Source organism: Grammomys surdaster, unplaced genomic scaffold (assembly GCF_004785775.1).
Source record: "Grammomys surdaster isolate TR1022 unplaced genomic scaffold, NIH_TR_1.0 126185, whole genome shotgun sequence".
NCBI classification, from domain to species: Eukaryota; Metazoa; Chordata; class Mammalia; order Rodentia; family Muridae; genus Grammomys; species Grammomys surdaster.
Window position 1 is genome coordinate 6,000,912 of NW_021620991.1, and position 24,815 is coordinate 6,025,726.

The following is a 24,815-nucleotide window of genomic DNA, read 5'->3' on the forward strand; positions in this document are numbered from 1 at the left end:
GTCTTCAGCTATACAGTGAGGTCAAAGATATTCTGGGCTCCTGTCTCAAAAAAGGAGAGGAAGGCAGGCCAGCTGCTAAGATGCCACAGCAGGCAAGGGTGCTTCCAAGCCTGACAACCTGAGTTTGATCCCCCGAACATTCACGGTAGAAGGAGAGAACCAGTTCCTCACTCGTCCGCTGACTTCCACATGTGTACCAGTAGATGCATCCTCTCTCTATCACAATATTTTAAACAATATTTAAAACAAATATTTTGGGGGGCCAAATGAGATAATACAGTCAACACCTCCACTAACTACTTTCTGGTTTTGCTTTTTTTTTATAATGTATTTATTCTTATTTATATGAGTACACTGTAGCTGCCTACAGAAGAGGGCATCGGATCCCATTACAGATGGTTGTGAGCCACCATGTGGTTGCTGGGAATTGAACTCAGGACCTCTGGAAGAGCAGTCAGTGCTCTTATCTGCTGAGCCATCTCTCCAGTCCCCCCCCCACCCCCATTTTGTTTTTTATTAAAAGTTTTACAGTTGTTTATTTACCTGTTTATGTCCCTTGCATGTATGTGTGTAGGCATGTGTATGCCATGGCATGGTTTGGAGACCAGGGGGCAACTTGGGGGACTTTGGCATCTCCTATCCCGCAGACTCTAGGGATGGAGCTGGATTGTCCGGCTTGGTTACGAGCATCTGTACCTGCCAGGCCATCCCGCTGGGGCTCCCAGCTCATTTTGTACCTGCACTTTCAGTCTCGTGAGAATTCTGATGGATTTTTATATCTCTTTTTTAGAAGAATTTTTTGAAAATGTGTATGAACATTTTATCTGCATATGTGTATTTGTGCTAATGCCTGCAGAGGCCAGGAGAGGATGTGAATTTCACAAAAAAACTCCTGTTTCAGGGCATTGTGAGCTGCCACGTGGGTACTAGGACCTGAAGCCAGGTCCTCTGTAAGAGCAACAAGTGCGCTTAACTTTAGAGCCATCCCTCCAGCCCCCTTTGTATGTCTCTTTTTCTGAATGGACAGTGTAACAGTCGATCTTGGCTATAATTTATATAAATATACTCCAGTTTGGTAGTTCATGCCTGTGGTCCTAGGACTTAGGAAACAGGGGCAGAACAAAGATGGGTCCAGCCTGGTCTACAAAGTGAGTAATGACAGTGGCACCCATAATGATCATCTGTGGGGGGAAGGGGGTTCAAAGGTCACACATGACCATCCTTCTCGGTAGTCAAAGGTCATCCATGAACACCATAGAGGAAATAAAAGGCCCATTGCCCTGCCCCCAGCCTCAGCAAACCCCAACATGATGAACTGAGGGCAAAGACAGGAAGTTTATCGGCATGGCTAGTCTTCCCGTGTGAGAGCTTTTGTCTTCTGGGGTCTCCCTCTGCCCCTGTGGGAGTCCTGTAGGGGCTGACTGTGACCCTCTCTCCCAGGTGCTGTGGCACCGCGCACAGTATGAGCCACTCTTCCACATGCTCAGTGACCCCGAGGCTTACGTGTTCACCTGTGTGAACCAGACAGCGGAACAGCAGGAGCTGGAGGATGAACAGCGGAGGCTGTGTGATATCCAGCCCTTCCTGCCCGTGCTGCGCCTGGTGGCCCGAGAGGGGGACCGCGTGAAGAAGCTCATCAACTCCCAGATCAGCCTCCTCATTGGCAAAGGTATACTTACCAGAGATAGGAGGCGACCCGGCTGGCCCTGCATGTCCTGACATTATCCTGATCTCTCCCTCTCACCCTCGAAAAGGTCTCCATGAGTTTGATTCCCTGCGGGACCCGGAAGTAAACGACTTCCGCACTAAGATGCGCCAGTTTTGCGAAGAGGCCGCGGCTCACCGGCAGCAGCTGGGCTGGGTGGAATGGCTGCAGTATAGCTTCCCCCTGCAGCTGGAGCCCTCAGCCAGGGGTTGGCGGGCTGGCTTACTGCGTGTCAGCAACCGAGCCCTGCTGGTCAATGTGAAGTTCGAGGGCAGTGAGGTGAGCCCCCACTTCCTTCTCCCAATTGGGTAAGAGGGCCATCTGCCAGGTCCCCGTGGGTGCCAGTGGGCTTAGCTAATGTCTCATCAGGCAAATCTGAATTTACTTTATATTATGTGTATGGACGTTTATGCCTGTCTAAGTGTCTAGTGTCTACAGAAGTCAGAAGAGGATGTCAGATCCCGTAGAACTGGAGTTACAGACGACTGTGAGCCACCATGTGGGTGCTGGGAACCAAACCCAGGTCCTTTGCAAGAGCAGCAAACACTCAATAAGAGCTGCCACTCATTAAGCAGACTTGACAATGCAGAGTCCTTCCTTCCCTGCCTCCCTGCCTCCCTGCCTCCCTGCCTCCCTCCCTCCCTCCCTCCCTCCCTCCCTCCCTCCCTCCCTCCCTCCCTCCCAGTGTCTCCTTGATGTTGGTTGCATGCCTTGATTAGTGAACATCTAGACCTGATTTGGAGATGTGGCGGCTCTCATAGGCAGCCTTACCTCTGTGCCTTAGAGGCCTCAGGGACAGCATGCAGGGCAGCAGGCTGACACCCTTCTTCCTACAGGAGAGCTTCACCTTCCAGGTATCCACCAACGACATGCCCCTGGCACTGATGGCCTGTGCCCTCCGAAAAAAGGCCACAGTGTTCCGGCAGCCTCTGGTGGAGCAGCCTGAGGAATACGCCCTGCAGGTGAACGGGAGGCAGGAGTACCTCTACGGCAGCTACCCGCTCTGCCACTTTCAGGTGAGCCTTCCGTGCAGCACTCCCTGCCACCTCATGTGGCCCTGGGAACATCCAGGCAACCAGACTTAGGGAATGAGCGGGTGCCCCCCCATCAGTGCCCCTTCCCCCCATCAATAGCTCACCCTGCCCCTCTCTTCCAGTACATCTGCAGCTGCCTGCACAGCGGACTGACACCTCATCTGACCATGGTCCACTCCTCCTCCATCCTTGCCATGCGGGATGAACAGAGCAATCCTGCCCCCCAAGTGCAGAAACCACGCACCAAACCTCCCCCGATCCCTGCCAAGAAGGTGAGGTGGTGTGGTCTGCTCGGATGAAATCAGGAGGCTCGTGTGTTCAGGGGCCTGTGATGGGTGACCAGGGTCCTGTTGGGATCAATAGGACAGCCTCCATTGTCCTCTTGTGACTCTTAGGGGCATTGGAGACCCTGATGCGTTTGTACAACAGGCTTTCTGATAAAAAGACAAGTGTTAGGGAGAGGTGGCTTATTCTTTGCCACTAACTCTAACTCTGTCTCCTTACTTCCCTAGCCCTCCTCTGTGTCCCTGTGGTCCCTGGAACAGCCATTCTGCATTGAGCTGATTGAGGGCCGAAAAGTGAATGCAGACGACCGGATGAAGGTAGGGTTCCCGGGCCAGGTGAGGGAGCCGCTGTTTTCTATACAAACAAGGTGGCTGTGGCCAAGGAGGGGTGGCAGCGGAAGCTGAGTGGGAAGATGTCACACGAAAGCCACCTGACCACATTACCCAGCGTCCCTGCCTGGAGTGGTTGTAAGCCGCTTCAAAACAGGAAGAGGGGAGTGGGGTGGGCCAGCCGGGCTGATACTGATTCGTGGAAACCGGGCAGAGCTGATTTCTGTGTATTTGACTTTGGTGGAGGTTGTGGGGATGAAAGAGGCATCTGGGGAGGTGTGAGGCGCAAGGAGGAGCCAGCTGCAGCTGGTCTGGGTAGGCCTGCAGCCTGCCGGGTAGCTGCCGCATCCCCTGGGGTCTGAACTCCCTCTGGGTTCTGAAGACAGTGTGGGGGCTTGGTGCCTTTTGGTTTTTTAAAACCCCTTCCACAAGCCTCACATCTGCCTTCCAGGTGGAGGTGTTATTGTTCCATCTGTGGAACAGGAGGCTCACAGACGGTCTGGTTTTCCTTCCTAGCTCCATAATTTTACAAACTTGGAGGGCTGGGTACTTGAGTCTGGGATGCTCAACTGGTGTGGCTTCTGGATAGGAGCCCATAAGGTTCAAAAAGGGGCAGGCAGCCTTAGCATGTTAGAGCCATGGAGACACACACACACACACACACACACACACACACACACACCATGAGGAAGTAGATTTCAGACCCATTTAAGAATGAGGACATTTGAGGAGAAAATTGTTGGGGGAAGTCAGGTGGGGAGAGGGCAGGGGTAGGGCCCAGGGCTCCCTGTCCCCCTTAACCTGTGCCTGGCCCCTTACCCCATCCCCAGCTGGTTGTGCAGGCCGGGCTCTTCCATGGCAACGAGATGCTGTGTAAGACGGTGTCGAGCTCAGAGGTGAACGTGTGCTCAGAGCCCGTGTGGAAGCAGCGACTCGAGTTTGATATCAGCATCTGTGACCTCCCACGAATGGCTCGACTCTGTTTCGCTCTCTATGCTGTTGTCGAGAAGGCTAAGAAGGCGCGCTCCACAAAGAAGAAGTCCAAGAAGGCGGTGGGTAGGGGTGGCTGGGAGGAGCCTAGGCCTCCCTGCAGTGCCATAAACCACAGGTTGAGGACAGGGATGGGGTGAGGGGGATGCCTCTCCACTATCACAGATCCTTACACACTCAAGGGATAGCCTGTGAACAGCCTGCTTGGGAGTATCTGCTGTGGACCTGTAGTCTGGTGGGCTTTTGCAGGCAGCTGCCTGGGTAGATAGTGTCCTCAGAGAAACTAAAGGGCCTAGACCAGCGGTTGTCTTGAGTGACTAGGCCCCTAGTCTCCAACTCCAGTATTTAAAGTGACTCTTGCCCTGCTAATGCATTCTGGGTATTGAGCCAGATACAGAGAGTGGCTCTGGTTTCTCTTGATGCCAGGAGCTGAGGTGCAGGCTTTACTGGTTTTGTCACTAGGACAAGGCAGTTGGTCCTCCCTCTTCTCGAGCAGGGTCTTCCCTTGAGTCTACGTGGAAGTCCTCCCTTGAAGCCCAAATCCCCTCCCCAATTTGGCCTTAGGTTTGTTGTACTCTGAGAGTACTCAGCAAACAGGGGCTTTTGTGCCTGCCTTAACCCACTGGTGTCCTTCTCCAGGACTGTCCCATCGCTTGGGCCAACCTCATGCTATTTGACTACAAGGATCAGCTGAAGACGGGGGAACGCTGCCTCTACATGTGGGCCTCTGTCCCAGGTGGGCCCAGCCCCAGGGGAGCGGCTAGCAGGGGTAGAGGTCCCCAAGCCAGTGACATTACACACAGCTGCAACTGTCCCTGTGTCCAGATGAGAAAGGAGAGTTGCTGAATCCAGCGGGTACAGTACGCAGTAACCCCAACACAGAGAGTGCCGCTGCCCTGGTCATCTACCTGCCTGAGGTGGCCGCCCACCCTGTGTACTTCCCTGCTCTGGAGAAGGTCAGTGAAGACCCTTTCCTTCTAGCCCACTGTCTCTCAGTCCTAACGCTGTGACCCTTTCTTTAATACAGTTCCTCATGTTGCAGTAACCCCCAACCATAAGTTATTTTTATTGCTACTTCATAACTGTCACTTTGCTATTGTTTTTTTAAAGAATTATTTATTTTATATATGTGTGTACACTGTAGCTGTCTGCAGACATACCAGAAGAGGGCATCGGATCCCATCACAGATGGTTGTGAGCCACCATGTGGTTGCTGGGAATTGAACTCAGGACCTCTGGAAGAGCAGTCGGTGCTCTTAACCGCTGAGCCATCTCTCCAGCCCCATTTTGCTATTGGTACAAATTGTCATGTAAATAACCTGTGTTTCCAGATGGTCTTAGGTGACCCTGGACACCCCCAGGGGGCTCCTGACCCACAGGTTGAGAGCCATTGTTGTAGACTTTTCCTTGTCCAGTTTTGCAGTTCTTCAGAGAGGTAGACCCTGGCCACCCTGGGATTCCCCCATTGCTAGGATAATGCCATTATGCCAATTCAGGGTTTATCAAGAGCCGTTTGTGCTGTCATTTGGTGATGTTTGGTGTGGGAAGGATGCTCCAAGCTAGGATGCTGGTAAAGGCTGCGCGATGCACAAGCGGGGTTTCCGTCAGTCAGTGAGGATGACAAATGTTAGGTCTGAGGTGTAGATTCCTGCTTTGGGGCCCTGCAGGGGGTACCCCAAGCCCAGGATACTGAGAGCCTGACACTTGTTGCAGATCCTGGAGCTGGGGCGTCATGGGGAGCGTGGGCGCGTCACAGAGGAGGAGGTGAGCTCAGGTCTTGGAATGGGGGGGGGCTGGAATCGGACGTGGGGCTGGAGGCCTCACCCTGTCTGTGCCCCTCAGCAGCTGCAGCTGCGGGAGATCCTGGAGCGGCGGGGATCTGGGGAGCTCTACGAGCATGAGAAGGACCTGGTGTGGAAGATGCGCCATGAGGTCCAGGAGCATTTCCCAGAGGCGCTGGCCCGCCTCCTGCTGGTCACCAAGTGGAACAAGCACGAGGATGTGGCCCAGGTGAGTAGAGAGGGGAAGTTCGGGGAAAGAGCCCCCGGGGCAGATGGACAGTTACTGCCCACCCCCCATCTGACCACCAAGCTGTCCCAGATGCTCTATTTGCTGTGCTCCTGGCCCGAGCTGCCTGTGCTGAGCGCCCTGGAGCTTCTGGACTTTAGCTTTCCCGACTGCTACGTGGGCTCCTTCGCCATCAAGTCCCTCCGGAAGCTGACGTGAGTCCCAGCTGGGTGCTATCCCCGGGGCCCACAGACTCCCTGCTCTTACGGAAGGCCGCTTTGCCCCAAGCACCTGGAAGTGGGTGCTGGGTTGGGATGAAGCTGGCCTCCGTCTCCTACTCTGCCACCTACCAGCCATCGACTGTCGGCTTTCTCTCTCTTCAGGGATGACGAGCTTTTCCAGTACCTTCTGCAGCTAGTACAAGTGCTCAAATACGAGTCCTACCTGGACTGCGAGTTGACCAAATTCTTGCTGGGCCGAGCCCTGGCTAACCGCAAGATCGGACACTTCCTGTTTTGGCATCTCCGGTAGATGAACGCACCCCAGCCTTATTCCTTGGAAATCCTATGAGGGGCGCGGGGAAGGGAGATCTCAGGCTGTTTCTAGCGAGCTCAGATGTTCTGATGCTCCGGGTCCCACCTAGGCTGGGGAGGGGATGTGAGGTCCTGACTGGCAAGACTCAGTACCATTTGATCCCCAGCTCCGAGATGCACGTACCATCGGTGGCTCTCCGTTTCGGCCTCATCATGGAAGCCTACTGCAGGGGCAGCACCCACCACATGAAGGTGCTGATGAAACAGGTAAGGCCCGGTCAGCTTCTGCTTCCACGCTTTAGAATGCTGTCCCTGGACCATCCTCCCACCTGTGGCTGGCACCCACCACCGCCTTCCTGTTATCACCACCAGGGGGAAGCACTGAGCAAGCTGAAGGCACTGAATGACTTTGTGAAAGTGAGCTCCCAGAAGACCACCAAGCCCCAAACCAAGGAGATGATGCACATGTGCATGCGTCAGGAGACCTACATGGAGGCCCTGTCCCACCTGCAGTCTCCGCTCGACCCCAGCACCCTGCTGGAGGAAGTCTGGTGAGCCCCAAGCCTGGCCCTACCCCGGGCTCCTCCCACCCTCCCGACCTGGGGAGGAGCCCCGGTCGACCCCACTCTCTGGCCAGCAGTGTGGAGCAGTGCACCTTCATGGACTCCAAAATGAAGCCCCTGTGGATCATGTACAGCAGCGAGGAGGCGGGCAGCGCCGGTAGCGTGGGCATCATCTTTAAGAACGGAGATGGTGAGTAGGCGGGGCCAGGGAGCCTGCCGAGGTCTAACCGTTCCTGCGCTATCCTGAGGGGTGGTCCCGGGACCTAAAAGCCTACACACAGTGGGAAAAGGGAACCTAGCAGACACCGTGGTCTCCTTCCCACACTACAGACCTCCGCCAGGACATGCTGACTCTGCAGATGATCCAGCTCATGGACGTCCTGTGGAAGCAGGAGGGCCTGGACCTCAGGTTGGGGCCCATCCCGGAACCGTTTTTTGCTTCTGGGCCAGCTCTTAGAGCTGTGCTTTTTGAAGGGGATTGAGACTATCCTTACTGTGTGGGTTGGAAAAGGGCTGTTCTCAGGAGAGGAGAGGAGAGGAGAGATAAGAGAGGGCACGGAGGGCAGCCAAGGATTTGTCTTGCTCCCTTCTGTGTTTCCTGGCCCCTCAGCCAAAGGAAGCAGTGGCATCTTACCTCAAACCCTCATTCTCTTGGGTGTCAGTGTAGAAGCCTCCGAGTCCTTCATCCTTCCCCTCCTCAGCAACTTGAGTGTGGCATCCCCAGGAATCCTTTGATTGTGACATTCTGCCAGCCTTTCCTTCACCTAGGATGACCCCCTACGGCTGCCTCCCCACCGGAGACCGCACTGGGCTCATTGAGGTCGTCCTCCACTCGGACACCATCGCCAACATCCAGCTGAACAAGAGCAACATGGCCGCCACTGCGGCCTTCAACAAGGATGCCCTGCTCAACTGGCTCAAGTCCAAGAACCCTGGGTAGGTTTCAAGCCTTCTCCTTCCGGGAGGTGTGATGCGGGAAGGGTTGCCCCATCAGAGACAAGATAAGAGGGAAGGGCTGTGATCTTGTGTCTAGTTGGCTCAGCTGTGGGGCCAGCCTGAATCTGAACCAGCAAAGCTGTCCCTGTGTGTCAGTTGCCAGTGGCTGTGTGACACCACTCAAAGCTTGTGACCTTAGACTTCAGCTGGTGTGAACCTCGGGATATTATACAAGCCTTGCTTGGGACAACTCAAGTTATCTGGGACATTTCCCAAACCTGGAGGGTCTGCCTGTCGGCTATACCTCTCCTCATGGCCTCTGCTTGTGCAAGCTGGCCCTCAGCCTCTCCCCATGGTGCTCATAGGCGGTGGGGACAGGTTCCAGATCAGAGAGGTATCCTAGGCCTAAGCTCTAGGACAGTGTACTTTCCATTCTGTTGAGTAAAGCAAGCCCACAGGCTAGACTCAAGAGGAAGAGAAGCAGACCCACCTCAGGTAAAGTGCTGCAGTCTGGTGTATCATGACCTTCAATGTTCCCCACTCAGGGAGGCCCTGGATCGGGCCATCGAGGAATTTACCCTCTCCTGTGCTGGCTACTGTGTGGCCACGTATGTGCTGGGCATCGGTGACCGCCACAGCGACAACATCATGATCAGAGAGAGTGGGCAGGTAGGGGCATGTGGCTGGGTGGCTTCCCTATGGGGCTAACCTCCTGCTGGCCCCTCTGCCCTGTGTTTGGCGTTCGACGCTGTGAGCCTTGCTGGTGTCTTCTTTCCCTGGATCTGTCAAGAAGTGAAGCTCCCTGTTTTCTGCTTTATCTTTCTTCCTCCTGAGGCTCCTGGGATTGGAGCCCTGCTCATGCTAGGCTAAGGGCTCCACTTCCTCCCCGTCAGCTCTTCCACATTGATTTTGGCCACTTCCTGGGGAACTTCAAGACCAAGTTCGGAATCAACCGTGAGCGCGTCCCCTTTATCCTCACCTATGACTTTGTCCATGTGATCCAGCAGGGAAAGACTAACAACAGTGAGAAATTTGAAAGGTGAGGGCTCTGCCCTTATCTCCCCGGACGCCAGGGATGCTGGGTGCGGGAACAAGGCTGCAGACAGCTGTCAGCCCTGCTGCTCCCGCCCCCTCCCCTGGATGCGGGTGGATTGGGATGAGTGACCTCCAGACCTGTTTCCTTCCCTCCTTGGGCCATAGGGAAGGAGGCTTGTATCTCCAGAAGTAGGAAGCGAGGGGAGGTCGGCCTGAGGTACTAGCCTCTGGCAGATAACCTTTAACAACAACCTTCAGCAACAGCTCAGGAGAAGTTGCACACAGACCCACTGGCTTTGGGCTCCAGTGGTGAAGAAAACCCAGGACCTCACCTGCCTCACCTCCCTCACCTGCAGGTTCCGTGGCTACTGTGAACGCGCCTACACTATCCTGCGGCGCCACGGCCTGCTTTTCCTCCATCTCTTCGCCCTGATGCGTGCAGCAGGTCTGCCTGAGCTTAGCTGCTCCAAAGACATCCAGTATCTCAAGGTAAGTGTCCCTGTGGCGTCCCTTCTGCTATGACAAAAGTCACCAAAAGCATCATGGGTGGAAAAGGGTTTATTTCAGCTTGCAGTTGCAGTCACATAATGAAGGGGAGTCGAGGGCAGGCACTGGGGCAGAAGCAATGGCTTGCTTAGCATGGTTTGCTCAGGCTGCCTTCTTTTACAATCCAGGGACCACCAGCCTAGGGGATGGTACCACCCACAGTGGGCGGAACACTCCTATATCAGTCATTGATCCAAAAAAATAAGATAAAATAAAATGCCCAAGGGTTTAACTACAGGCGATCTGATGGAGGTGCTTCCTCAGTTGAGGAAAATTCCTCCTTCCCAGGTGACTCTAATTTGTATCAAGTTGGCAGAAAACTAGCCAACACAGTAGGTCCAGCCAGGGCTGAGTCAGGGCCTACCCCACGACTGTATACTTCCCACAGCCTGCCTGGGCAGTCTGGACCCTAGAAAGGCCCCATTTGGTAGAGATCCAGAGGGTACTGGTGACTATGAGGTCCTCATGGCATCCTTGTCCTAGCAGTGGGCAGTGGCCGGAGCGGTCCAGTTTGCTGGACCAACTTGTGCTGGGTGGCAGATACGTGGTAACCTTCCTTAGTCAGTCCACATGTCCGTCATAGGTGTGTCCTCATGCTCGCATTGTGCACACAAACACATGCTCTGGCACAGTCTGTGTGAGCTAAGGATCCTTGCACATTGTGTGAATGCTTTCTTCCGATGTCCTCAGTCTCTGATAAGTGAGCAGATGGAGGTGGTGATGGGCCGCTGGCCTAGCCAGGGCATCCCGAAGGCCACCCGATACTCCCAAGGCATCTGACAAATATTGAGTCAATGGGTGGACCATCTGGGTCTGGGGTCCGAATAAAGAGAGAATTTAACATACCATTAGACTTCAGTACAGATCACATAACAGAGAGAGCAGGGTCCCTCAATGTCACCTCGCTGTGCTGTTTGTCCAGGACTCTCTGGCACTAGGGAAGACAGAGGAAGAGGCCTTAAAGCACTTCCGGGTGAAGTTCAACGAAGCTCTGCGGGAGAGCTGGAAAACCAAAGTCAACTGGCTGGCGCACAACGTGTCCAAGGATAACAGACAGTAAGAGGTGTCCCCTGGTCGTCACATGACGGTTCCCTCTCGGCTCTCAGCCCTAACTGAGGTAAACTGTCAGTCCTGGAGACCAGGCGTGTCCAGTGGTCATCAAAGGGACCTCAGAGCCTCAACTGTCCCTCATGGGGAAGAGCCACACAACTGCTTCTTGTTTACACTGGTTATTTATTTATGACTCAAAATGTTTAAGGAACAGAATAGCCATAAATGGAAGTGCATTTTTGTGCAGGGGAGGGGTGATGTCCTCATGACCCCCGGTCAGCACTGTAGGCAGCACCTTGAGGATCGTACCCCTAGTCTTCCAACCTGTGGGTCTTGGCCCATCAAAGACAGTTCTTGGGGCCTTCTTCCCAGGCTCCCAGCAGGCTGCCTGGAACAGCTGCCTCCCACACAGACAGGACACCTCAATCCTCTGCTCACCTCCGCCACCTTTGTGTGGCCCACCCTTGGCGACCTCCACCGACCAAGTCTCCGGCAGCTCCTGAGGAAGCCAGGAGCTTCCCTCTAGACTCAGGCACATTTTTTTCTGCACTGCTGAAGCGACCTCTTGGGTATGGGTACACCCTCACCTTTTATTTGCGGGTAAGGACATGATATGCAAACTATGTACAAAACCCTACGGCTGGAGTAAAGGACCCGGCCTCCACTACAGATAGTGTGTGTGTTCCAGGCCTCAAAACGCTCAGAGACCGGCGCCAGATTTAGCCCGGTGTGGTCATGAATCTAGACAAAGTGCAAGCCAGAAAGGAGTCCTCTTCAAAAGTTGTGTGAGCCGCACACTATGTAAAGACAGGACTGTTCTCTCCCAGAGCTGCCATCTCAAAAGGCAGCTGGGGAGCTAGGTTCTGATGTGTGAGCAAGGATGGGGGCTAAATTCAGTGTAGTCTGGGTGAGCAGAGCAACTCTAGAAACACAGAGTCTCCCAGGCATCCAAACCTCCTTTGGGCAGTGGAGCCAGCCACCCAGCTTTTAGAGAGCCCAGCTCAGTGATGCACATGCTGAAGGTGCCACCCTGAGCACATCTTGCTGTATCAGCTGCCACCTCAGGACCTGGATCTCCCGGTACCATTCTTGAGATCTGCAGAACCATCACCGCTGCCTTGCCAGTGCTCAAGGAGCCCAAGTGACAGCTCCTCCGTGATGATGAGCTGAACCTTCAGCAGTGGTTGGTGCCTCCACAGCACCTGCTGAACCCTTCGTCTGCCCCAACAACTCTGAAATAGGAAACTTGTCTGTGTGTGTGTGTATGTATGCCATGTTATTTATTGAAAAGAGTCTAGGTGCTCCTTGGTGTGGCTGTAGGTTCTGCACAGGTCCAGCCTTTCTGAGTTGGGTGTATGGTCTGTGTACCTGGCTGGAAGAGTATTTTTTTTTTAAAGTTGTTTCATGTTTCTGTAGGGGGAAAGTAGATTTCCTTTCACTGATGTGGGCTGAGACCAGTTTGTGCAACCTTGACATGACAGGTTAAAACAGGTGAAAAGAAATAAAAACCTTTTTATGTTCTTAACGTTCTTGGCTCAAATAACAAGGGGCTTGGGAATGCAGTGCACTGGTAGAGCCCTTGTCTGGAAAGTGCAAGGCCTCCGGTACATTCCCCAGTACCATAAACAATAAATCCTGGCCCGGACATGGTGGACATCTGTAATCCCAGTACTGAGCAGGCAGAGGCAGGAGATTTGGTTTAAGTTTGAGCCCAGCCTAGTCTACATAGCCAGGCCAGCCCATCAGGGTTATGTAGCAGACCTTGTCTTAATAAATCCCTCAACACCCCCAAAACCATGACAGAATGGACCCCACTCAGGCTGGAGTTAGAACCAGAACTTTATTATAATGCATACACTTCCTGACCTAGTGTCAATATACACATCTTAAAGGGGACCCTATGGCTACTGACACACAACAGTGTCCCTCACTTCATTAGCCTGTTTCCATCTAGTAAAGCAGCTACAGGGAACAGGACACGGGAGGGTGGCCACAGACAGCACAGAGTCGGCATCCTTAAAACTAGCAGCGAGGACTGGAGTCCCCAGCTGGAGCAGTCCAAACTGTGACTGTGAATGACAGGCTGTGCTGAGTGGGATTTAGCTGTTGTCTCCTCCTCCCCACCAAGCCAATTGGCTCTCATCTGCTGCGTCTTAGATCTTACCCCAAACCCGACAAAAGGGGGCATCCCACGGGACCTCTGGGGAGGAGAAAAAAACAGATTGTTTTGGAACATTCTAGCAGTTTGTCTTTGGGCCTTAGGCTCTCCTTTTGGGTGCTGTAGTGCAGACTTGCTCAGAACTGTTGCCTTCCAATTGAGGAGCCTGGCTGCCTGCACCTTTGAAGTCGGTTCCCGGCTACACGCTTTCACCAACAGGGAGACACAATAAGCAGAAACCACGTGGCTGCCTGTCACAGGCGTGTATGAGAAAGGCCAGGGGCTTTGGCAACATCCTGGCTGTTCCCAGCCTCTAATGTGATAGAGGTGCGTGGGTCTGGCCCCCCAGGCAGCACTCAAAGCCTATGGCCCCGGCCACCTGCTGTACAGAAAGCACAGCAAGAGCCACAGTGACTTGGACCTTCTCAACCTGGTTTCTTAGGAGGGAAGAGGGAGGAAGAGTTCCTCCTGGCCCCGTGTTCTGACTTTACATCCTGTCCTGGACTACACTAGCACAGAGGACACAAAGAATCCCAATTTATTTACAAAATATTAAAAAGTCAGTTGGTCATCTACATATTAACCCCCCTGTTCTCCCGCTTTATACATGCACTAGTTTGGAAAAAAAATAAAAACTTTTAAAAATAAAGACAAATGGTTACTGACTGCGTGGGAATAATTTTTTTTTTACCCTCTGTAGACAAGTCCGCTCGCTGTGGCTTCTCTGGAGGTCCCAGGTGCTGGTGTCCTCTCCCTGGCTGACAGGGGACTCCAGACACACTCGGGGTCTGAGGTGCTGTGGGGCCCCTGCCCGGGGAGGAAGTGCCAGCTTCTAGGAAAACCGCAAGCGTGGTGGGCAGGGAGGGCGGAGTCGGTGGTCCCACACACCAAGCACGGGAAGACTTTCAGCGGTGGGGGGAGGGGTCTGCAGACCTGCTGGTCAAAATGGTTTTGTACATCGAGGACCCGTGGGGCTGGGAGATGGCCAGGGAGAGAGTCTGAGCGCTGAGTGTGTCTAGTAGCTGAGCGTGGAGTCATCCCATTCCAGCTGTCTGGTGGCATTCTGGCCGTCCCCGGGGCCGCCCTCCTCCTCCTCACTGCTCTCCGACTCTGCACTGGTGATGTCCTCTTCCTCCTCCCCATCTTCACTCTCCTCCTCTTCCTCTTCCTCTTCTTCCTCCTCACTGCTGTGCTGGTCCTCATATGTCTGGCAAAGAGACACTGGCGTAAGTCTACCTTGTGGCCCCAGTGTCCACCTTCTAGAAGCCACAAAGGAAAACACAACTCCATGGTGACAGAAAAGCTGGAGTGGCACTGGGAGTCACCTCACCAAAAGTGACTGGGCAGGTGATGTTCTCATTAGCAACATGGAGGCCATGCACTTGGGATGGGGTGCTCACCACAGAGGGATGGAGCTTAGTCCTGTCATACCAGAGACATCTTGGGGTAGAAGCCAAGAGTGTCAGTTGCCTGCCTATGCTGGTCACAGAGACCTGAGCCTGGGCTTCCTCACCTGAAGATGACCTCCCTAATCTCACAGACCCAACATGCAGAGCACGTGACCCAGGTCTCTGTGGTGCTTTGCCATCTGGGGCCCCTTTGCACCTACCTCCATGGGGTTGACGGTGATGGTCAGGGCAGAGTCATCCCAGTCCATCTCGTTCTCCTTCCCTGTGTCCTGGTCCCGCATGGTTCGCTGATGTGCAGCCCGGATCCGAAACACGCCCAAGATGATCATGAAAACCAGGAAGCTGACACATACCACAATCACGACAGTCGCCGTGCTGGGGACAACTGCCACGGGATTTGAAGACCAGACACAGCTTTTGTGACAATGCTTACACCCAGAGAGCCACCCCACCCTTGGTCTCCTCAACTCTAGGTCAAATGGGATGTGTCAGAGTGCTTCGCCTGACCCCCAGACACCGGAGGAGGCACGAAGCCTGGCTTTGCTCACCTGCTGCTCTGTGGCTGTGGTGAGCTTCCTTGTGTATGTGACAGTATACACATATGGGCTATGCTTACCACCAGGTGTGTGTGGTGTGTGTGTGTGTGTCCGTGTCCATCTGGACCCTACACGCCACAGCATTCTGACCCACGTGCTTTCCCCCAGTCCCACCTGCAAATGGGTGAGGATTGGCCAGGTTGTGACCAGACAGGTCCACAAAGGATCGATGTTCAGGGTGGACAAACTGTGGCTGGGCAGCCATGTGGTTGGCATGTTCCACAGGGTTGGCTGTGTGGATCACATTCACCTACAGCAGAAAAAGAGTCACTAGGGCCAGCATTCCTGTGTACCTGACGGTGAACGACTGTCAGCGACGGGAAAAACTGTGCTGCGACACCGTAAACAGGGTTACTCCAGTGACTGAAAAGCATCAGAAGTGAGACCCTGCCAACTGTCACAACCATGTGACAGTCACACACATATCCCAGAAACAGCGTGTGTGACATGGGTCATTTACAGTGTAGCTTTACAAAAGAACGTGTCCATAGCACAGGCCACCATTGCTGCTCGCTCACCAGCTACCCTTTGGCTGGGTACATTTAGTCTCCGCCCACCACACGGATCATGGCGGGGCCGGCTGGCTGCCCAGAACAGCTCTCAGTTCATTTCTTCAGACCTCAGAGGCACTGGCCGAGGAAGTCAGCTGCAGCAGAGGCTGCTGAAGGCTTCAGAGCAGGGTGTTTTGTCCTCTAGCTGCCGTGGCCCCAGAGTGACTGTGGCAGTGTTAGCACTCAACAGCTGGGGGCCCAAACGTTCCTGTCGATAGGGCCAGTGACCTGACATGGCCACCAAGACCATTTGATTTCCCAGAGGCTCTTTCAACATACGGAGCCCAACGAACAACCTTGTCCCTCCCCACAGACACTCTGTCATTCACTCTTCATCTCTGCACTCCAAGCCTGTATGTCTGCCCTGTGGACACAGCCACCCCCGGTCTGAGCCTAAATAGTTGCCACCATGAACGTCTGAAACCTTGGGCCCAAGAGTCAGGACATTTGATTACTTTTACTCCTGGCCCTTTGGGGTGGGCGCCCTGGACTTTGGGGTGGGCACCCTGGACTTTGGGGTGGGCGCCCTGGACTCACCTCCACCTTGAACTCATTACTGAGGTAGCGACCATTTAGTTCCGAGCAAATGAGCTTGAACTTCCGGTCCAGCAGGGACCTGGTGTGCCAATTCCGATAGCGCAGGAGGTGCAGAACCTCCTCATAGCTTGCCATGGTCTCCACACCTGTAGGGTGTGAGGGTGGCAGCTTCAGTCTGGAGCCCAGGTGGGCCCGCGTAGCTAACCTCAGGCACTCAGGTCAGCCAAACTAGTGGCTACACCTCTGTGGCTTTCAGAGTCAAGGAAGGAAAGCAAAGCAAGTAGGCATTTCTCTATCCAGGGGCATGGGCTGCTGTGTGCCCTGCCCCACCCTGCATGAAGCACTGCCGGTGTCCCCGTCCATGTGCAGAAGGTGTCAGTGGGAGGTGGATGCACCAGTGCATCTGCAGGCTGCAGGCAGGCCAGAGCCTTCCCCTCCCTTCTCCCCCTCTGCTCAGCTCCAGCCCCTCACCTGTGAACACCACGCCCAGGTCAGAGCGGCTAACTTCGATGCCCTTCTGCTGGAGGCGGGTCATGTCTACCTCCAGGCTCTCCTGCTCGGGGTTCAGCTCCTCCCCTTCCACCGTGACCTCACAGGTGTCCAGGTCATGCACAATTTCCTCCGACACCAGGGACTCTTGCACTGCAAGAAAGGTCGACCAGAGATAGCGGAGGCTGCAGGCGACACAACCCCCACCTGCAGCCACATCTCAAGGTCACAGTTAGAGTGTAAGGACCAAGCAGGGGAGAGTTACCTTCAAGACTTGAGGGCTGAGAGTATAGACAGCAGTAGAGTATATGAAGGCCCGGGCCCAGAACCAGAACCAGCTCAGTCACTAAACAGCACTTAGTGAGCCCCGGGAAAGAACAGTGGGACACTGTCTTCCTATGGGCTGGCCCTCAAGCTAAATCTTAAAACCCAACACCAGCTACAGCCAGGTTCCAGAAATAGACTCAAGTACTAAAACATCAAAACTTCCAAAGCCTGACAGGAAAAGGGCCTAAGAGGAGGCTGCCAGTCAAGACAACAGAGGCAGGCCCTGGGGGGCAGCTGTTACCTGTGGGGTCCTCAGCCCCATCTGCCTCGGGCTCCACCTCTCTGCTGACGGTGCTGATGACTCTCAGCTCGGGGAACAGGGAAACACCCTCTGGGCTCTCAAACTCAGAAGCTGCCCGGGCAAAGTGGTGGATGCCACTCAGGCTGATCTTAGGCTCTTCCGGCTGCAAAACCATCACATAGCCCTCCACTGGGGGTACCTCGATGCAAGCCGCCTCGTTAAAACACCTGTGGGGAGGCAGGAAGAGGAGGGGGGGAAGGCGGTGAGAGAGAGTGAGGCAGCTGCCAATCCAGGAGTGTTCTCCCCACTGGGCTCAGCACACACCCCATTCCTCATTCAGCAAGGTCAAGTGATGAGCCTTAGCAGGGGAGCCTTCCCTTGGCAGGGAGGCAGACAGGCTTAAAGACAGGCACACACACTCTCTGCCACACATCTTCTGTCAGAGGCCGGAAATCCATTCTTTGCTACCTACTTGACGGTGCTGGTGATTCTGAGCCTGCGGATGCCCGGGGTGGGGAACTGCCTCGAGTTAAGGTAGGAGATGTGTTGCATGGCCTTATCCAGCTCTCCAACACTGTCTCCCTCCAAGGTCAATACCGCCTGACTGGAGCTTGCTTGGATCTGAAATTATCACACCAGAGAGAGAGGGGAGGGGACAAGGTCCCAATTGAGAAAGGCCAAACTGAGAGACAGTGGAGGAATCAGGCTGGTCTGAATCACTGAGAAGCAAGACTCTCACATAGGGTAAAGTCTGGGACCCCATCTCTGCCTTACCCTGCTGGCCCCACTCTCTGAGGGCTAGCCTAGAACGGTGAGGTGAACGCTCACCTGCACGCCTCTGTTGCCATCTTCAGGGACCTGCAGGTCCAGCCCCTCCTTGCAGGTGTACAGACAGTCAATCACCTTCTTGTCTGCCAGTTTCCCAGAACGGACCGTGAGGCCAGCCAGGTTACCTCGGAAAAACTGTGTCATGTGCAGGTCACCACCTTAGGAAGGGGAGGAAGCGAGAGGTTAGGCTTGCGGCCCACGGGCTCCTGGTTACGTGTCGTGGCCGTGTTACCAGTGGAGGTGGCTTGATGGATGGACATGCAAGTTAGTTCAGAACAAACCGTTAGCCTTGCAATCTACATGGAAGTGCGATGAAAAATTAAATTGTTTATGATCATGCACATGGCCTGAAGAAGAGAGGCATGGGGGTGGGGTTGGGGGGCCCTCACCCATACCCTGAATGCTCAGAGGCCCCTCCAGGTTCCCTATGCACCTGGCCACTCTCTGAGGATGGTGGTCAATGCAGTGTCATCACCAAGGTGCAGAGACACTGCCTCCCTTGGTACCAGCTTGCTCAAACACTGCCACCTATTGGTCGAGCACACTGTGGGATGCTTTTCCTCACTGAGGATGTAGGAGGTGGGGGTGGGGAAAGACTGGCTCCTAACACAACAGTAACTCTGGATGCTTACAGTCCCCACGTAAAACCCTCTGAGGCCTTCTACAGAGGTTTGTGCGTGCAGTACGTGTACAACACTCACGAGTGTATGCACATTCACGTCTATGTGTGCATGTATGTCCACGTGTGCAATGCACACATGTACAGCATGTATGTGTGTATGCATGTTCATATATGTCTAGGTACATGTGTGTGTTCATGTATGTGGGTAGACCTGACTCTGGAAATCTTATTCACTGAAGTAAGGGTTCTTGGCGAACCCAGAGCTTGTCCACACAGCTGCTCTAACTAGCCGGCTTGTTCAGGGAACCCCTGTCTCTGCCTTCTAATCTCTAGAATTACAAGTGGGCCCCCAGGTTCACTTGATGTTCATGTGTGTGACAAGGATCTGAACTCCGGGCTCCATGCTTGCATGGCAGGCATGTCATACGCTGAGTTGTCTTGGTTTCCTGGAAGCTCTGTTGAGTTCTGTCTGAGGATAACAGGCAGGGAAGATGTAATGAGACAGCAAAACCCCAGAGGACAGACCTTGACAGACCACAGGAACGAGCCACATACTACAGCTCGCCTTTATGTTACTGAAGGGCAGGGCCCTGGCACGGCTCGTCATCACTAGGGAGCTGGTATTTCTGTTTAGAATCTCTGTCCATTAGGACAGAAAATGTAGAAATTGCTCTTCTGTTCCGTGGCTCAGCCAGCTGAGTACCATGAAGGGGCCTCCCAAATCCAGCCTGGGGAATTTTAGTGGGAGCCTTGTGCAGTGGGCCTGGGGAACTGGAGGCACTAGAATCTCCACGATGCAGCATACAGGGGTGTCATCTGCCCCCCCCCCCCGACCCCAGGCTGACAGGGGCAGGAAGGGAAATCCCAGGAGGCAATGGGAAGCTCAATGCAGGCAAGCAGCTGAAACGGTGTCTGGGATCGAAATGTGATTTGCTCATCTCATGCGGCATGTGGATCAATGGCTCGTCTTTAAAGGAAACACTATAGTCAACGGGGATGCGTGTGGGGGTGGGGTGATCCAGCAACCTGCGGAGGCCATCGGCACAGGCTCAGTCTCATTGCCACTCTCGACGTCTGAATACTCTGGAAAGGTAAGACAGACAGACGGCAGAAAGGACCGAGAGGTTAGAGCCTTCACACTCGAGCAGCCAAACATGGGCCCCAGAGAACAAAATCCCCCTTGACGTCGGGGACACGGTTCACCCTGATACAAGCTTGCACTTGGTGACCTTTTCCCAGAAGTGACCCCCCACCCCCCACCCCCAGTGCTTCCTTTGGGTTTTTCTTTTATATGGGCACCTCTTCTCCTTATGGAAACACAAATCAGTTTAGAGTAAGACAAAGAAGCAGGCACACCAACCGAGTTCATTATCTGTTTAGCGGACGTGACAGTGCGTTCCAGGGAGGTCTGGCTAGGAGTGGTGCTGGAGCAGATGTAAACCAACATTCAGCTCCTGGATCAGTGTCTTTTTCCCTCCAGACAGGGAAGCAGAATGCACAGACAGACAAAACTGGAGGGCTCGTTACCAAGTCCAGAGTGTGGCACATGAACCGTGAGTCTGTGCTTTCCGGATTTTAACCGTCAGGGGAAAGAAGACATAAGGGGACACTGGCTGACTGTCTAAGGATCTCACCCAGATAAACCAGCACGGCAGGCCTGGGCACTCACAGACCACAATCTCTACAGCTGCAGATCAAAGCCTCCTGGGTGGTTATACACCCACGGCCGAGCACAGGACCCACACCTCTGTACTGTGTTACGGGGGAAGTGCCTCTCCTTGCGACTGCTTGGTAACACGGGCCACTATACTGTGTGACAAGTGTGGAGAGAGATGCGATGAGGCCAGACCTGTGAAGCCTCCATGCCCACCCACTGATCTCTCTAACAGAGGTGGGGCAGCTGCCAACGGCCCACCCTCCCCACTGTGAACTATGGGGAGAGGGGTTCCACATTCACTGAAAGGCAAAGGGCAGCTTCCTCCGTGTGAACTGAATTTTGAACAGCTTGTGTTGATAAGGGCTAGAGAGATGGGTCAGTAGTGAAGAAGAGCACAAGCTATTCTTTCAGAGGATCTGGGTTCAATTCCCGACACCCACATGGTGGCTCACAACCATCTGTAACTCTGGTTCCAGGGGATCTGACGCCCTCTCCTGGCGTCCACAGGCACCAGGCATACACGTGGTATACAGACATATATACGGGCAAAAAATATTTTAACATGAAATTTTAAAAATTAGAAAAAAAAGAAAAAAGAAACTGTGTTGCTTCAGTGTGGAGATCGCTGTCAGGTTGAGATAGCTGAGGTCACAGGGGAAGGATGACAAGTACCTGGTGTTTCATGGCAGTGACCCTGAGGCCAAAGGTGGCAGGCAGCCCAGGGTAGCCCATTTAACCAACATGACGGAACTGCCAGACTGAAATCTCCTTCAGGCTTATGCTAGTGGTTTTGTTTTTGGTTTTTTTTTTTGTTTGTTTGTTTGTTAGCTTGTTTTGTTTTTCCTTACAACACATCTAAATTTCGACCTAAAAGACAGGGTATCATCTGAAAGCTGCCTGCCCACCCTGCCCCTCAGTCTTTGGCTTCACACACTATTTCCTCCCAGGGAGTTGTACAAACCAACAGTGACCCTCTGACCCGCTGAAGAGCTTCACTCCACATGCTAACTTACTCCTTTGTATCCAAAAGAATTTAGAAAAAAACTGTGAGATTCAGATTCTCCTAGAATAAACAGATTTGTCTTGAGAATTAGATTCATCCATACTTTTCTAACTAAAGTCAAGGCACTATCTTCCTATGGGGAGAGAAATAGTATCTAAAGTCTCTTCCCCCAGCGCACGAATTGATGGTGCCCGGAATCGTGTAGGGGACAGTAGGGCATATGGGTCACAGCGGGCACATGACCATCGGAGGCCGATGTGTGGCTCTGTGAACTTGGACAATAACAGTTAATGTTTATTTCTAGTAACTTATTTCTTCTGGCTATAAATACAGTCTATAAACCACAGCAGTGTGGGTGGTCACTGTGACCCTGTCACCAGGAGAATCGTGGGTGCGTTTTTAATCACTGTACAGTGAAGCAGGGATTGACAAACTGTCCCAAAGTCCTTCACCAGTTTCAAATTACACTGTCTTCTGGCCCTGCCATTAAATCTTTTTCTCACCTGTTAACGGGGCATCATGGGTATCACTACACAAATTCACAGAGTCGATCCTTCTGTATGCTGACCACTATTGCAACCTAATCGGCTACCTGAGACCCCACAAATAGCCAACGCATTGTTTAAGGGATTCACAGGTTTTTCACCAAACGAGGAAGGCTTTGCTTCTCAGGGAACGCTCAAAGCCTCGTCTGGTGAGTCACGGCATTAGGTTCAAATCCCAGCTCAGTGCTGATCACCTGGACAATCCTCGGCTTGCTCCTGCCCTGGACCTCAGTTTCGTCCGCTATACGAGAGGAATATTAGGCTGACCTGAGATAACACATACGAGGAAACCAGCAGACAGCCTGCCTCCTGGCAAACACATGAGTCATGGTTTTGCTCTGGCTTCGGGGAATCATCCCTCCTGCAGAGCTTTCTAGAATCTTCTCCAAATGTCCCCTCACTCCCTCTCTCGAAGGTTCCTAGCAAGCTCTTGACAGCTTGCTAAAGGGCTAAATACCACAGAAGAGGCCTGCCACCCAGAGACTTCTACATCCTTTACCTTTCTGTATCTATGATTCACTCTCACCTCTGGCTTTGCAGACACCAGTAGTTAGTAAACAGGAAAGGTGATGGGGGCTGTTGTCCATACACAGATTTAGTAAACAACCTTCGATGACATGAAAGTGTCCCCTAAAAGGCTACGCACAGATAAAGGAGGTGGGGATAGAGAAGATGAGCTAAGGCCTCGACACCATGAGGTCACGGGAAGGACACGGGAAGGAGCGGCTATTTAACCCCGAGGCCGTTACCTTGCCAGCAAGCTCCGACTACAAGCTGAGTTTCTATTTTGGTCGGATGAAGCGGGTAGTCCTCTGTCACGGAGAAGGGCTCATGAGAGACGCCGTCCACATACAGAGTCACACTTGGGACTTCCACATTGAGGACAAAGTGGTGCCAGTCCTCATCACAGACCTAGCCAAGGCAACAGAAGCATGACATGTCAACCAGCTGCTCAGCCAAAGACACAACCCTGGCCGCAGCAGGACAGGACCCAGAAGATGAGTCACACATAAGGAATGACTTCCTAAAAAGAAAAGGATTTTAAAAATCTGTCGACAAAGTATTTCATAAACACATCTCACTGGAAAGAAGGGTGACTTCGTCATCTCTTGGGCATTTCAAACCAGCATCATCACCACAGGCCAGGGACTCATAGCAAGGGGCTGTGCAATTCCCCAGAAGTTTCTCTCACAGCAGGTTAGACTCTCATCATAGCCCTGACTGTCTTGGGACTGGACTGGGAGTGAGCGCCCCACCGCTTCTACCTCCCGAATACTAGTCATTCATTTTCAGGCCAAGAGAGTAGTATCACCAGTCAAGTCATGACAGGGCACGTCCGTGTTCTTTGTTGAACTCCTCATCCAACAGGAGCATACAGGCCGAGCCCAGCTGGTAGAGTACCCATGTATAAGGCCCTGGAATCAAATTCCCAGAACCACAGATAACCACGCTGGTGTCTGGCTGTAATCTCTCATCTGTTGGAGAGTAGGGGTATCATCCTTGGCTTCACAGTGAGTCTGAGGCCAACCTAAACTACATCAATCCCTGTCAGAGAGGAGAGGAAAGAAGAGGAGGGGAGAGAACGAGAGAGGAGGGAGTGAGGGGAGGGGAAAGAAAAAGCGAAGGGAAGCATCTCTGTGAGTTCAAGACCAGCCTGATCTACACAGCAAGTTCATACAGGTCTACATAACCAGGGCTACAGAGACCCTGCCTCAAAAAAGTAAATGACCAAATAAACAAACAAGGACATGTAACTCAGACTGCATGCCAAATTAAACTGAATTCCTTTACGGTGGTGAAGAGGCGTGAGGAATAGATCAACCGAATGCAATGTCTGACTCCTGATGGAATTTGGATTCAAACAAACTGTAGAGACTCTCTGGCTCAAATAAAAAACATGTTTTAGCCGGGCGGTGGTGGCGCACGCCTTTAATCCCAGCACTCGGGAGGCAGAGGCAGGCGGATTTCTGAGTTCGAGGCCAGCCTGGTCTACAGAGTGAGTTCCAGGACAGCCCGGGCTATACAGAGAAACCCTGTCTCGAAAAACCAAAAACATGTTTTAAACAGCTTGAAATTTGAACACTTCCTGGATATCTGATTCATTAAGAATTAGTTATCTTTTCCTTCTGTTTCTCTTTTTGGGGTGGGAATGAGGGTGCTAGTTATCGGACCCAGGGTCTCAGGTACGCTGAGCATGTACACTGTACACTAAGTCACTAAGCCCCTGTCCCCGCAGCCCCCTTAATTTAAGATGTGAGGGCTGTCCTGTGGAGCTATGTTACGACTTAGAGACACAATGTCTAACCAAATCAAACAGTCTGTCCTGAATTTTTTTGGGAGTTACTGAATAATTTAGGGATGGGTAATATAAATTGACAAGAGACTAAGAATAATCATGAAACCAAGCTGACAAGGGAAGCTCACCACAGAGGCCGGGCGGACGCACACAGGAGTGGGCTCTATGCTCACCTGTCTTCCTTATATATCTGAAGTTTTAACAAATGTGTAACCACGGGGACCTACACGAGTCACCTCAGTAGGCAAGCCTGTAGTATCCCCTTCTGCTGCATATTAGTTTTTCCACAGAGCACTTTCCTTTAGCTTCTTGGAAAAATATAGTAAAAGCTTTTAAGAAAGAATTAGTTACATAAGTAAAAACCACGGCAGACAGCATAGCACAGGCTCTGTTCCTCTCTCCTGGATACCATGGTGTTTATGGATATCGCAACTGTTTCACACAGTGTTACATTTTAGCAACCCCAGGCCTATCTAACAACTGTCTCTCCCCTTCCTTCCTTCCTTCCTTCCTTCCTTCCTTCCTTCCTTCCTTCCTTCCTTC

General features: G+C 53.0%; 2 protein-coding genes across 12 annotated transcripts in view; one reads left to right on the top strand and one right to left on the bottom strand.

The window, feature by feature from the left end:
- Pik3cd (phosphatidylinositol-4,5-bisphosphate 3-kinase catalytic subunit delta) overlaps positions 1-13,836 on the top strand; it is a 53,753-nt gene extending 39,917 nt beyond the window's left edge. For 2 of the 8 annotated variants that reach the window (XM_028757878.1, XM_028757877.1), the window contains exons 4-24: positions 1,441-1,669; positions 1,755-1,984; positions 2,542-2,721; positions 2,862-3,011; positions 3,252-3,341; positions 4,184-4,405; positions 4,983-5,079; positions 5,169-5,299; positions 6,057-6,107; positions 6,186-6,353; positions 6,435-6,565; positions 6,734-6,877; positions 7,051-7,150; positions 7,256-7,434; positions 7,521-7,636; positions 7,777-7,855; positions 8,215-8,382; positions 8,928-9,051; positions 9,276-9,421; positions 9,774-9,906; positions 10,886-13,836. In XM_028757878.1, the coding sequence (XP_028613711.1) occupies positions 1,441-1,669; positions 1,755-1,984; positions 2,542-2,721; positions 2,862-3,011; positions 3,252-3,341; positions 4,184-4,405; positions 4,983-5,079; positions 5,169-5,299; positions 6,057-6,107; positions 6,186-6,353; positions 6,435-6,565; positions 6,734-6,877; positions 7,051-7,150; positions 7,256-7,434; positions 7,521-7,636; positions 7,777-7,855; positions 8,215-8,382; positions 8,928-9,051; positions 9,276-9,421; positions 9,774-9,906; positions 10,886-11,023 (3,006 nt within the window). In that variant the 3' untranslated portion in view covers positions 11,024-13,836. The remainder of the gene's footprint in view (positions 1-1,440; positions 1,670-1,754; positions 1,985-2,541; positions 2,722-2,861; positions 3,012-3,251; positions 3,342-4,183; positions 4,406-4,982; positions 5,080-5,168; positions 5,300-6,056; positions 6,108-6,185; positions 6,354-6,434; positions 6,566-6,733; positions 6,878-7,050; positions 7,151-7,255; positions 7,435-7,520; positions 7,637-7,776; positions 7,856-8,214; positions 8,383-8,927; positions 9,052-9,275; positions 9,422-9,773; positions 9,907-10,885) is intronic. The other 6 variants (XM_028757883.1, XM_028757881.1, XM_028757879.1 and 3 more) reach the window with 6 other exon arrangements.
- Positions 12,835-24,815, bottom strand: part of Clstn1 (calsyntenin 1) — a 41,876-nt gene continuing 29,895 nt past the window's right edge. For 2 of the 4 annotated variants that reach the window (XM_028757887.1, XM_028757886.1), the window contains 10 exons: positions 22,726-22,888; positions 19,798-19,854; positions 18,150-18,307; positions 17,794-17,942; positions 17,322-17,548; positions 16,736-16,906; positions 16,265-16,410; positions 15,291-15,426; positions 14,781-14,965; positions 12,835-14,378 (listed from right to left, as the gene is read on the bottom strand). In XM_028757887.1, the coding sequence (XP_028613720.1) occupies positions 14,187-14,378; positions 14,781-14,965; positions 15,291-15,426; positions 16,265-16,410; positions 16,736-16,906; positions 17,322-17,548; positions 17,794-17,942; positions 18,150-18,307; positions 19,798-19,854; positions 22,726-22,888 (1,584 nt within the window). In that variant the 3' untranslated portion in view covers positions 12,835-14,186. The remainder of the gene's footprint in view (positions 14,379-14,780; positions 14,966-15,290; positions 15,427-16,264; positions 16,411-16,735; positions 16,907-17,321; positions 17,549-17,793; positions 17,943-18,149; positions 18,308-19,797; positions 19,855-22,725; positions 22,889-24,815) is intronic. The other 2 variants (XM_028757889.1, XM_028757888.1) reach the window with 1 other exon arrangement.